This window comes from Panthera leo, chromosome A3, assembly GCF_018350215.1.
Source record: "Panthera leo isolate Ple1 chromosome A3, P.leo_Ple1_pat1.1, whole genome shotgun sequence".
NCBI lineage: Eukaryota > Metazoa > Chordata > Mammalia > Carnivora > Felidae > Panthera > Panthera leo.
Window position 1 is genome coordinate 102,570,727 of NC_056681.1, and position 13,251 is coordinate 102,583,977.

The window sequence follows — 13,251 nt, forward strand, 5'->3', positions numbered from 1 at the left end:
TTTATCATCTCTAAACCTACTATGCCATTTTACTTCTTCATGCTTTTCATATATTTGTCTCTGGCCAAATTTTTACTCATCCTCCAGACATGATGTCTCCATGAATCCCCCATCTATGCCACTACCGCCTTCAATTTATACCTCTATTATATGACTGGTGCTGCAATTATATATTTACCAGTCTGTTTCTTTTACTAGATTATAAGATCCTAGAGAGCAAATTCAGTGAGATTGTATTCAGATTTGTTTCCTCAGTGCTTAACACTATATACTTGGCACAGAATTCTGCTGAATGGAAATTTAATCAATGAAAATTCAAAAGTAAATGAAACGATTTGTTTATGAAGGGCTAACAAAAGAAAAATGTCTTTCTAAGAGTCAAAGTGGTTTCCAACATCAAACCTGAACATGACGTAGAACTTGAGTTTTTTATATTTGCTAAAGAAAAGCTCACTTTGGTAGTTTTCACAATAGTTAAATGAGTAGATTCAGGAGTAAAAAATAAACTAATGATACAATTTAAGTTTTGCAAGACGAAAAGAGTTCTGAAGATTGGTTGTATAACAATGTGTAGGTCCTTAACACTACTGAACTGTACAATTACAAATAGTTAAGATGTAAATTTTACATGTGTATTTTACCACAATTAAAAATAAAATAAGGCCGCCTGGGTGGCTCAGTCTGAGCGGCCAACTCTTGGGTTTCAGCTCAGGTCATGATCCCAGGGTTGTCGAATTGAGCCCTCCATGTTTAGCAAGGAGACTGCTTGAGACTCTCTCTCACCCTCTCTCTCTCTGCCCCTCCCCAACTTGCATGCAAGCTTGCTCTCTTTCTCTTTAAAAAGAAAAATATATGTGTGTGGGTGTATACATATATATATATACACATACATATATACATATATATAAACATATATATACACATATAAACAAATATATATATACATATATATGTAAGCATATATATGTATAAAACATTAATTAATAGCCTAGTGAGGGAAGGCATTTGCTCAAGTATACATACTAATTTACAAACCAAATATTGTATAGAACATCAAGTGAACTCTAATGTGAGATAAGGCATCTGCAATTTTTTAAACTAAAATTATTGACTAAAATGGGAAGAGAGATGAGTATCACCTAATTCAACTACCTTATTTCACAAATAAGATAAATAATCATGAAAAACAAAAAATATTAACCAAGTTAGAGGAAAAATGATGATCAAAACTCAGGTTTTACTGCGAATGCAGGGGTTTCTTAGATTTACCACATTACAACCCACAACAACTCAGAAAGTCAAGGCTGGAACTTAGCGCGCTGCATCCCTATGCAGACTTAATGAAGAGTGAAAATAATACAAGTAGAAGTTTGCATACCTGTGCGCTATCTAGTCTCCATCTGTGGGATCCCCTAGACAAGGTACTGAATGCTGTAATACTATATGCCTCCTCATGGGATTAATGTGAGAATCAAATGAAAGCCCTATTACAAATGTAAAGTGTAATCATCTTCTACATCCTCATCCCTTCAGATTCTCCAGTGCAGTCTCTTAGTAAGGTTTCAATCATTATGTGCAAGGGAGAGAGAAGAGGGAAATAATATAAACTTGTATAGGGGTGCCTAGGTGGCTCAGTTGATTAACTGTCTGACTCTTGTTTTTGCCTCAGGTCATGATCTCATGGTTTGTGAGAGGGATTCTCTCTCTCTCTCTCTCCCTCTGCTGCTACCCAGCTTGTGTTCTCTCTCTCTCTCAAAATAAATAATCTTTATATATATTGTACACACACACATATATGTATATATACACACATATATATGTATGCATACATATATACATACACATACACACACACACCGTAATTCTGACTAGTTGGGAGTTTTGTTGTTCTTGTTTTACATGAGGAAGAAAAGTGGGGAGAGGAGGAAAAGAAGGAGGTGAGGAGGTGGGAAGGTTGCTCATAATGGGCAAAGAATAGCTTCCTCCTAAAGGAAATTATTCTACATATCTCTTAACAATTAAAGACTCTCAGAATCACAAGGTCTTATATTGTTCATGTTAAAATTACCATTTTTCCCAGTGCAGGCCCTGTAAAACTCACTTTTAGAATATTTCAGAAAATTATGTAATACTTAGGTATGTATCTATCTTTCCTACTCCACTGTACATGTGTCCAAAACAGGAACTCACAGTATTTAGCCTTTAAAAGTTGTTTGTGAATTGTTTTAATTGGATTAACACCCTGTGAAATACAAAGCTAGGTGGCTGAAGCTGTGCCAAAGAGAACTAGATGAAAGGGAAGAACTGAATGAAAAGAGGTAAGAATTTTGTCTCACTTTGGATTCTCCCCAACTCCTTCTCCACCTCTTACTGATTTCTCAGATCCTATGCAGAAGTCCTCTACTAACATTCTATATACCCACAAATTTATTTATCGGTATTACTATATTAGTTAACACTAATAAAAATACCATGTTTTCACTCCAGACATGAAAATATTTAAAGAAAAGTACACCAAATGGGTATTTTTTTTTTTTTTTAAAGCTGGCAAACAAACCTTGTACAAAATGTTCATCATGTAAATCATGTACAAGAGGAGTGCCAGGGTGGCTCAGTCCGTTAAGCATCCAACTCTTGGTTTTGGCTCAAGTCATGACTTCACAGTTCGTGAGATCAAGCCCTGAATCCCGGCTGCCAGCAAGGAGGCTGCTTGAGATTCTTTCTCTTTCTCTCTCTCTCTCTCCCCCCATCTCTTTCTGCCCTTCCCCCAATTGTGCACTCATGCATGTGCGCTCTCAAAATAAATAAATGTTTTTAAAATGCAAGAAAACTACAATTTTTTTAAAAGAAAAAAAGAAGTTGCCTTCTGAGAATTTCCATTCCCATTTAAAATCTTGTTCTGACACAGAGTCCAAGGGGGGAGAAAGGCTCAATCCCACAAACTGAGATCATAACCTGAGCAGAAATCAAGAGTCAGATGCTTAACCGACTGAGCCACCCATACGCCCTGTAATTCATTATTTTAAAATTCCAAAGTCTTTTTAAAGTCTGGCATCAGAGTTCCTTGCTAGCAAAATTATTTCAATATCTGAATTTGGTGACATGGTTTCTTCATTACATAGAATACATAATTCTACATATTGAAGCTGCTTTCTGAACAGAGAACGTATTTCCTTCTTCCATACAAAATTATGAACTTTAGCTGCATTAGCAAAACCCAGTCATTGGTTTGTCCACAAATATTCAGAGTGGGAAATTTCTCAAAATATTAGTTAACCCATTCCAAGAATTATGTCATTTTAATGACAAGATAATGTAAAATAATCATGAAAATATGTCAAGTGCAAGCCTAAATAGCCATAATTTTTAGGAGTGGTTTTTTTTTTTTTTTACTTTCCAAAAATTACTGCATGTTTAATTGACTTGCTTGGTGATCTACTTGTATTATTACCATATGAGAGTTGTTGAAATATCTTTATCACTCTCAAGGTTGCCAAATATTTAGATATTTCGAATTTCAATGATGTTTGTTATTTCTGCTTGTGGGTTGTTTTTTTTTTTTTTTTAAGTGTTTGGAATGCTTTACCAAAAGCATATCACATTACTCCACAGGTAAAATTTAAGCAATTTGTACGGTTTAGACTAGAGTACAACGTATACTTTTGATTACTTCTATTCCCTAAGGAGTCACTGCAGAGTTCCATATTTTTAAATATTCTAAATAAGAATTAGATTCAACAGATTTCATTCCAGTAATTTTAACGAACTAAAGCCCTCCTTTTTTTTAATGATTAAGATAGATATCAATGTAAAATAAAAACCTAACCCAAACTTAAATATGCTATTTGCGCTACTAAAATATGTAAATACGCCCAAAACACTAAAAGAACCAAAACTGTTCAAGGCCTAGCAAAAATATCAGAATCTCAGTTAAATGTTCAAATTATACACAGTATTTAGAAAATGCAGCTAGATGGGATAATCCGCGGGGTTTTCACTTTAGAAGAAAACTGTGCTACACTAAGCTTTGCAAAACCTAACATTTTTAACTTGAAACTTACTATTTCAAATTCCAAGGGGGTAAGACTATAAACACATGGCCTTTGGGGGTTTAAGTTTTTCCTTAAAAAAAAAAAAAAAAAAAAAAAAACACCAAGTTTATTTTTAGGAGTGTGCTAGGGTAGTAGTCAAACAGAACACCGGCTATTACAAATTCCTGGCTCGTCCCACCAGGAAGTGAACGGCGGACCCTGGGCTGGGAGAGGTTTCATTTCAGCCCAGGCTGGACCGCAGCACCGAGCCCGCACGCGGGAGGCGCCGGGCGCAGACCGAACGGCAGACGGAGCCGCCCGGGGGCGGGGGGCTCGCACGTGCGGGCCGGGGGCGGGGCCGGCCGGAAAGGACCCCGGCGCGGGGAGGCGGGCGCGGCCGGGCCGACCTCCCCCGCGGCCGCCAGCCTGGGCTTTACATAAGGGCGCACGTCATGGAACTGATGGAGCCACACAGAGACGTCTAAGTCATGCAGGAGGCGCGCGGCCCCGGCCCGCTCCCGCCGCCCCAGACCCCTCCTCTCATCCGACAGAAAGACAGACAAGAAGGGTTCCCGACCTGTCGTGCCCTGCATGTTCAGAGTCTGTCATGTTTGGTCAAGAACGGGGCGGGGCTGGAGGACAGGTCTGCGAGGCCGGCGGCGGCGGGGCGCGGGGAGGACCCCTGCGCCGCCTGCGGGTACCTGCTCCCGGCCGCCGCCGAGAGGTGACGAAGTGGTAAAAACTCACGGTTACTAGTGAGCGACACAGACACAGACTTTCCAGTCTATTAACAACCACGCCAGAGAGATGGGACTCTAACTGCAAACACTGGGCAACGGCCCCGCGCTGCCGGCGCTGCCGCTTTAGTCTCTATTCGCCGCCGGTGGCTGAGGCTTGGGAGCGGGCGGGCGGGCGGCGTGCAGCGACGCGGGGATTTGGACACTGGCCGTAACGGTGATTTCTCCTCACCAACATGGCGGCACCCGAGACAGGCGGCTCGATAAAATGGCGCCTGCCGCAACACCTAGCCCGGGACTAAAGGGCAGGAGAGATTCCTCCGCGTGCAGCGGCCCTTGCCCGGCCCGCCGGGGCCGAACGCGTTGCCCATTGGAGGAGGCAGTCCGTCAATCACCTCCAGGGGAGGGTTCCCATCCTTCTCGGTGAACGGCGGAGGCGGCAGCTAGCTGGAGGGGTCGGGCCGCGCCTGGAGTAGTACTGGGCGGGGTAGGAGGCCCGTCGGGCCTTCTTCGGGCCCTCCGGGCCCGTCTTGTGAAAGCCCGCGGGGAAACGGGCGGAAGTCTGGTTCAAGACGCCCCCTAACAAACGGACCCTCAAAGCCCTTCTGCGGCGTGGTCGGGTGGGGTGATAAAGCACTCGCGGGTAGAGTGAAAAAAAAAAAAAAATCACTTCGGTCGCTTAAATAATGGGGAAATGTACATTCTCTTACAAAGTAGCACCTATCTTTTTGTAATGTTTAGTGCTTGGGAATGCGCTTTGAGAAAAATGGGTTGACATGTGACTTTTTCTGATAGTTAATACTAAATTTACCTACCTGATTATTAGTTAATAAAAGAACACAAAACGAAATCAGATTTAAGTTATATAGTAAAAACATTAACATTCCATCTGGAAATATACACGAATATTTTATATATATATGTATATATTAACTAGGGGTGCCTGGGTGGCTCAGTCAGCCGACCCTCGGACTTTGGCTCCGGTCATGATCTTGCTGTCCGTGCGTTCGAGCCCCGTGCCGGGGCTCTGTGCTGACAGCTCGGAGGAGGTTTCAGATTCTATGTCTCCCTCTCTCTCTCTCTGCCCCTCCCCCGCTCATGCTCTCTCTCTAACTCTCTGTCAATAATAAACACACACAAAAACTAGCCGTCACATGTTTTTATACTTATGAACAGTGTGACCCTTGGAAATATTTTTATTTATTTTAAAAAATATTTTTATTTATTTTTGAGACAGAGACCGGATGAGCAGGGGAGGGGCAGAGAGAGAGGGAGACACAGAATCTGAAGCAGGCTCCAGGCTCTGAGCTGTCAGCACAGAGCCCTACGAAGGGCTCGGACTCACAGACTGAGGTCATGACCTGAGCTGAAGTCGGATGCTTAACCGACTGAGCCACCCAGGCGCCCCTGGAAATAATTTTTTAATGATAACTCAATGTTTTGGCCTATTCAGTAAATTATTTAGTTCCAAAGGAAAGTTCCTTGTTTTGTAATGAAATGACGGACTTAATGGTAAACCTCTCAGATATATGACTTTGTGGTATAAATGCATCTGGCTAATGCATAAATGCAGTGCATTCGGAAGCAATCGCAATTAGTAGGTTAAATTTTAAAACGAAAAAAAATTGGATATGTACATTGAAAAAGGAAAAAAATAGCACTTTTTTTTTTTTTTTTTTTTAAGTTGAATGTAGCCATTGATAAGACCTGCACACTGATAGATAATTCTGCGGGCATCCACCACATTTCGACATAATACATTACTAGTAAACATTCAAAAAGTAGATCTATTTTGTCGGGAGTAACAATTAGCATTCGGAGTTAGATTAGAATCTCAGGACCTTATTTATTGTAAACTATTTTACTTAGGTCTTATGGTAGCTAATTTGGATAGCCCACTTCTCATTTTCCCTTTATTTTTTTAAAAATAGCTTTTTTGATATTAAAACATATGCCTGAAAATTTACCCACTTTAAGTGTACACTTATATGACTTAGTAAATTTACCGAATTATGCAGCTATCACCAACATTCAGTTTCAGAACATTCCCTTCCCCCAAGTGCCTATTTACAATTAATCCTGTCTTGCCACACCGGTGCCAGGCAACTGATAATCTACTTTCTGTCTCTAAAGATTTGCCTTTTTGGACATTTCACGTAAATTGAATTATACATTATTTCATTGTCCCTTTAAAACACCCAGTCACCCCTGCACAATCTGGAGCTCAGCTCTTTCTCTGAATAAAAACTGAATAAAAATATTGCTACTTTAATGCCTGGCTTTGTTTATCTTTCACAATCATCCCCACCCCTAATGCACACAAAAATTGTAACAACTATAAAGGTGCCAACAGGGGAAGGAGTGCTACTGGCATCTAGTGGGGAGAGGCCAGGGATGCTGCTAAACATCCTATTATGCACAGAACTGTCTCCCACAATTACTCAAACCAAAATGTCAAAATGTTGAGGTTGAAAAACTCTGCTGACCAGTAGAACCCAAAGTTTCAGCGATTAGAAGCAAAAATTAAAAAAAAAAACAACAAAACAACAACAAAAACACAAAAATTTTACTAGGATGTCAGAGAGATGATAAAGGAAGGGTCCACTCCCATTTCCATGGTTTGACTCCCAGGCCCACGAATCCTGACTATGGGAGAAATAGCACCATATTATTGATTGCTGATTTATAGCATATGTCCACAAAACATACTTTGCATCTAGCTGGTACTGAAACTGGTCCTCAAGAGGCCATTCCAACACCTTATTAGGTCAGTTGCTTTTTTGTGTGTGTGGTAAAATATAGGATATAAAATTTGCTGTTTTAACCATTTTGAAGTGACAATTCAGTGGCATTAACTACATACTGCTGTGCAGCTATCACTGTCTGCTTCTAAACTTTTTCATCACCCCTAACAGAAACTGTAACCATCAAGCAATGACTCCCATTTCCCCCCTCTCCCAGCACCGAAAGTCTCTAATCTATTATTTGTCTCTGTGATTTGCCCATTCTAGATACCTCATATAAGTGTAAACATAGTAATGTATGCCTTTAAAAAAAAATTTTTTTTACATTTATTTATTTTTGATAGAGTGAGACAACGCATGAGTGGGGGAGGGGCAGAGAGAGAGTGAGACACAGAATCCGAAGCAGGTTCCAGACTCCGAGCTGTTAGCACAGAGCCCGACATGGGGCTCGAACCCACGAACCGTGAGATCGTGACCTGAGCAGAAGTTGGACACTTAACCCACTGAACCACCCAGGTGCCCCAGTAATTTATGCTCTTGAGGCAGACTTACTTCACTTAGCATACTGTTTTCAGGGTTCATCATTTGTAGCATGTGTCTGAATTTTATTCCTTTGTATGGCTGAATAATATTCCATTGTGTGTATATACCACAATTGATTTATCCATTCCTTGGGTTGTTTCCACTTATTCGCTCTTGTGAATAATGCTGCAATGAATATGAGTATGCAAATATCTGTTTGAGTCCTGGTTTTCAATTCTTTGGTGTATATACCTAGGAGTAGAATATGATAATTCTATGTTTAGGCCAGCTGCTTTATAATGATAGGGACATCACTTATCTATTGCTGCATAGCAAATTTTTCCAAAACTTTGTGGGTTTAAAACATAAATGAGACAGGGACCTTGGGAACAAAACCCTATGCACCCGGAACTCTCCCACATGGCTGTTAACACTTCTCTTGCAGAGCAGCCCGTGAGCTGTTACTGCTTTTTCTTGCAAAGCCCCAGCCAAGGAACAAGACTAGACCAGGTTCAGACTAGTCTGATATAAGATGGGCAGCAAATTTATTTTCACTGACTTTCCCCCTCATTATAATGCTAAAAAATGCACCCAGAAGTGGAGACAACACCCAGAACATATGTATGAAGAAGCATGTTTTGTCAACTGGGCCTGTGCCCCAAATTTCCTGGAATTCCTCACCCCTACATGCTTAAACATCCCTCCTTTCCCACCTCAGTCCCTTTAAAAGTTCCCTTGAGGGGCACCTGGATGGCTCAGTTGGTTAAGTGTCCAACTTCGGCTCAGGTCGTGATCTCACGGTTTGTGAGTTCGAGCCCCACATCAGGCTGTGTACTGACAGCTCGGAGCCTGGAGCCTGCTTTGGATTCTGTGTCTCATTCTCTCTCTGCCCCTTCCCCACTTGTGCTCTGTCTCTCAAAAATAAATACATGTAGGGAAAAAAAAGTTCCCTTGACCATTGTTCAGAGAGCCAGTTTGACACCTTTGTCACTACCTGTCTCTCTCCAGCTGTAGCTGTTGCCCCCATAATAAAGCCTTGCCTGTGCTTTTAAATTTTGGGTCCAGCCTCATTTCTACTATGGCTGGGTCCAAAGACTTGAGTCCAGTAACATAATTATTTATCTTCTTATATTTTCTGTGGGTCAGGAATCCAGGAGCTACTTAGCTGGGGTGGTTCTGTTCCAGATTCTCCTGAAGCTGGAGTCACGTTGGCAGATCAGCTCCAAGATGGCCACTCGTATGGCTGGCTTTTCACAGGCTGCATGAGTACTTTATGAAATGGTGACGGACTTTCCTTCAGTAGGTAATTCAAGAGCCTAAGGCAGAAAGAGCGATGCTTTTCACCACCTGGCCTCGGAAGTCAGGCACCATCTAACAGTGTTACTTATTAGGAGTCACTAAATCTAGTCCACATTTAAGAGAGGGGAATAGGCTCCACCTTTTGAAGGGAGAAGTGTTATAAAGAATTTGTGAAACTACAGGGGAAAATAAGATGTCTGGCTTCAAAGAACTTTCCTTTGTATGGGAAGCGGACTCTGATTCACGCTAGGAATCAGTCTCTCACTAACAGGAGTGAGTCATGTTCGACGTCATTAGCTAACCTACAGATTGAGCCTTCCTTTCATTATTCCCACAATCGCCACTCTTCCCCCGGCGTTGTAGTAAGCAAAACTGAACAATTCCGTTTCCCATATATATGCTCTATTTTCCTGCCTTGACACAATTCTCTCCACCTTGGGATGCCCACTTACCCCTAATGAAAGTGAAAGAAAGAATCCCAAGGACTCAGTTTAAAAATTCTAGTAAACATTTTGGATAACAGATCAAAAAGGGAACGGAAAAAGACTACACCTAAACTGGCGCGTGCGCAGAACCGCGAATGAGCAGGAGACAGCGGGCTTGCGCGGGGACGGGGCGGCGCATGCGCGGGGCGACCTGTGGCCAGTGTGCCGCACTGGGTCCCTTTTCCTCACGCGGTGGCTGTTACTTTATAGCTGCCGGGTCCTTGTGAGGGTGATGGATTTTGAGAATCTTTTCTCCAAGCCCCCCAACCCGGCCCTGGGTAAAAATCCGACCACGGACTCTGATGAAAGGTGATTCCTCATCTTTTTCTACTTTGGTCGCAGGGGCTCAGCTGTGTTCCGCCTTTTGGTTCCATTCGGAGGCCGCTGGGGCTGCGCGTGGGCCACGCCGCGGGGTCGCGCGGGGAGTGCGTGAGCGAGCGCGTGGGGTTGGCCTGGCACACGCGAGGGTCGGACGTGGAGAGGTCGTTCCGGAGCCGCGGGGACGGACGCCGGAGGTGGGGATCCGTTCGTAAGCCGCCACGGCTCTGGCCGGGACCCTGCTTGAGGTTGAGGGGACCGGCGGGGTCCAGGCGGCGACCGAGGGGGGTCGAGGGAGGCCCCAGGATGCTCCCCTTTCCTTGCGCTCCTGACCCTGTGAACCAGGTTAGAAACCCAGTGGGTTCCCAAAGTACTACTACTTCCACCGGACCGTCAGCTCCTAGGGGACAGATTGTCATTTCTCACTGACACATGCTAACCGCTTTTTTTTTTTTTTCTTGTAGAAAAAACCGAAACCCTAAGTTCATTAAGCAGTGAAGGGTGAATAGTTTGCCTTTAGTGCATTGATTTGCCTCAAAAGACCCTGAAGACCATAATAAATCAGCAAACACCTTTGAGATGTAACATCTCCTTTAGGTTGAGAAAGTCGGGGGCACTGCTGGCCAGACGGTGCTAGTTTATTGATCTCATTCTTAGAGACGTGTATAGTGTAGTTTCTTTACACGCAGATACTAATTTACTTTTTTTTTTTTTTTTTTTACTGAGTTTGAAATGCAAAAACCAACTTCTAAGCTTTTAATGTATTTTTTCCAATTTCCCTAAGCTGAAACTGTGACACACAGTCCTTTGTTCCTTTATTTCTCTCGTTGTCAATATATCTCTTATTCTGGTTGATTTTACCTTCTGATATCACTCAAATCTGTTCTCGTCTCTCTCAAATACCTTAATTAAAACTATTACCTTAATTCAGGCTACCATCAAGAGTTTTATTTAGTGCTTTACAGGAAATACGTCATTTGATCTTAACCTTGAAGAAAAGAACTATCCTTGTTTTTGCAGATGAGAAAATTGCAGAGAAAGGATAAATAACTTGTCAAGATTGCACAGTGTAAGTGGCAAAACTAGGATTAAGTTACCCAGTCTTACTTCAGGAGCCATGATTTGATTTCATTGCTGCGTTTCTAAGGCAAAGTGACTAAAATAAGATCTATAAATATTGAAAAGAGACAAAGACACTAATTAATTGCAGATGGGTGATCATCTACAAAGGAAAACAAGAGGAACCAGTTAGTAGACTATTGAAATACGTAAGAGAATTCGGCAAGGTGAATCATCACAAAAACAATAGCTGCATGTAAGAAAACAATAGGGTCTGTCGGTTTGAAGATGTGTTGGATAAAAGATTCTATTCACAAGAGCTTTACTGAACTACATACTACACTTGATATTAGCCAAAAGGCGGAGAAGCGATTTTACTGAACTACATAAAAGACACTTCTGGATTTCTGCCAAAGTATTAGGTGGAGAATGGTATTGAAGTATGGAGAGCATCTGTGAACTGTTCCTTGTTCATACATATCCTTTGCCTGTTTTTGTTGGTCTTTCTCTTTAAAATTTTAGGATCTCTGGTCTGCAGATAGTTTACTTCCAATTTGTTGTCTTTTGACTTTGCTTATGGCTTTATTTTCATTGCATAAAGGTTTTTGTGTTTGCTTTAAGTAAGGTCAAATGAATTAATCTTTAATGGTTTCTGGGTTTTTTGCTAGTAATTTTATGATGGGATTACTCGTGTATTGAGCACCTGCCACGTGTGAGACATCCTAGGCCCTGGGGCTATAGCAATAAATAAACAAGAGATAAAAATCTCCATATTCATGAGATTTATATGCTTGGTTCACAGTACATAAATAGATAGTGTTTTAGGTGATGATAAATGCCTGGGAGAAAACGAAAATGATAGGAAGTGAGGATGGGATGGTCGGGAGAATGTAGATGTTTTAAAGAAGATAGTTAAAGCCTCAGTGATATCATCGATAAGTAATATTTGAGTAGGGACTTGGAGGTGAGGAAGATTGATTTCTAGCAGAGAGAACATAAAAGCGCGTATAAAAGTCCTGAAGTGGAGTGAACATGGTGTGATTGGGTCATTGGAGCAGAGGGGCCAGGAGTAGCAGGAGTTGAAGAGAAGTAATACTCTAGAGGTACGCATGATAGGGTCAGGGAGGCAGATCATGTAGGGACTTGTAGATGCCATAAGAATGACTTTGCCTTTTACCCTGAATGAGATGAAAGGCTATTGGAAGGTTTTCAACAGGGTGACATTTTAGCAGAGTCATTCTGGTTGTGTTGAGAGTAGACTGTAACAAGTCAAGAGAAGCTTGGATCATAGTATTTAGTAGCAAGAAGTGGCCAAATATGGGTATATTTTGAAGATAAACTGGATTTTCTCACAGATTGGATGGGGATAGGAGAGAGGAGTCTATGTTGACTTCAAGGTTTTTGGTCGGTATCATTAGAAGGGTAGAGTTGGTGTTGAAAATAGCAAGAGGAGTAGATCAAGAGTTCAGTTTTGGCTCTATTAAAAATATGTCAGGTAGCAATCCAGGGGGATATGTTGAATAGGTACTTGGCTCTACCTGCCTGGGCTCCAGTCTCAACTCTTCCAGTTAACTAGGTCTGTGGGAAGTTTTATAAGCTTTCTGTAATTCAGTTTTCTCGTCTGTGAAATGGTCTGTGTGTCTTAAGGTTGTTGTGATGTGGGTAATATGCATGGAATAGCTTCTGGCAGAGGGAAAACATAATGCCAAGTGTTAGCTGCTGCTGTTGTTGATGCTATTGTAGTCATTACTGTCGTTATTGCTTTGCCTCAGGGGAGGTTGCCTCCTACTCCATGAAATATTTCATTACTGTAACTGGAGCAATGAAGGCTCACAGTATGTGGCTTATTGGCTCTTGTAATAATGGCTTCTGTAGAAGGCTCAAACTTGGTGTCTTATCTGAAGAAATTTTGAGGCTCTAACTGGGGATAGATCAGTGGTAAACTGTTGAATTGGATTAAGTTGTGAAGCCTGAGCTCCTCCTAAGTTTGAAAGAAGCTCAGAGCCACTCTTCACATTCTTGCGCATTCCATTTGTAACACGTTTTTTTGAGAATG

At 41.8% G+C, this 13,251-nt stretch overlaps 2 protein-coding genes across 11 annotated transcripts in view; one reads left to right on the top strand and one right to left on the bottom strand.

Annotated features, from left to right (window-relative positions):
* ZC3H6 (zinc finger CCCH-type containing 6) overlaps positions 1–4,994 on the bottom strand; it is a 69,845-nt gene extending 64,851 nt beyond the window's left edge. For both annotated transcript variants that reach the window (XM_042933035.1, XM_042933034.1), the window contains exon 1: positions 4,609–4,994. In XM_042933035.1, the coding sequence (XP_042788969.1) occupies positions 4,609–4,640 (32 nt within the window). In that variant the 5' untranslated portion in view covers positions 4,641–4,994. The remainder of the gene's footprint in view (positions 1–4,608) is intronic.
* A 4,974-nt stretch (positions 4,995–9,968) lies between these two features.
* Positions 9,969–13,251, top strand: part of ZC3H8 (zinc finger CCCH-type containing 8) — a 30,773-nt gene continuing 27,490 nt past the window's right edge. For all 9 annotated transcript variants that reach the window (XR_006200839.1, XM_042933044.1, XM_042933041.1 and 6 more), the window contains exon 1: positions 9,969–10,127. Coding sequence is in view for 8 of the 9 variants with exons in the window: in XM_042933044.1 (XP_042788978.1) it covers positions 10,051–10,127 (77 nt within the window). In the remaining variant the exon portion in view is untranslated. The remainder of the gene's footprint in view (positions 10,128–13,251) is intronic.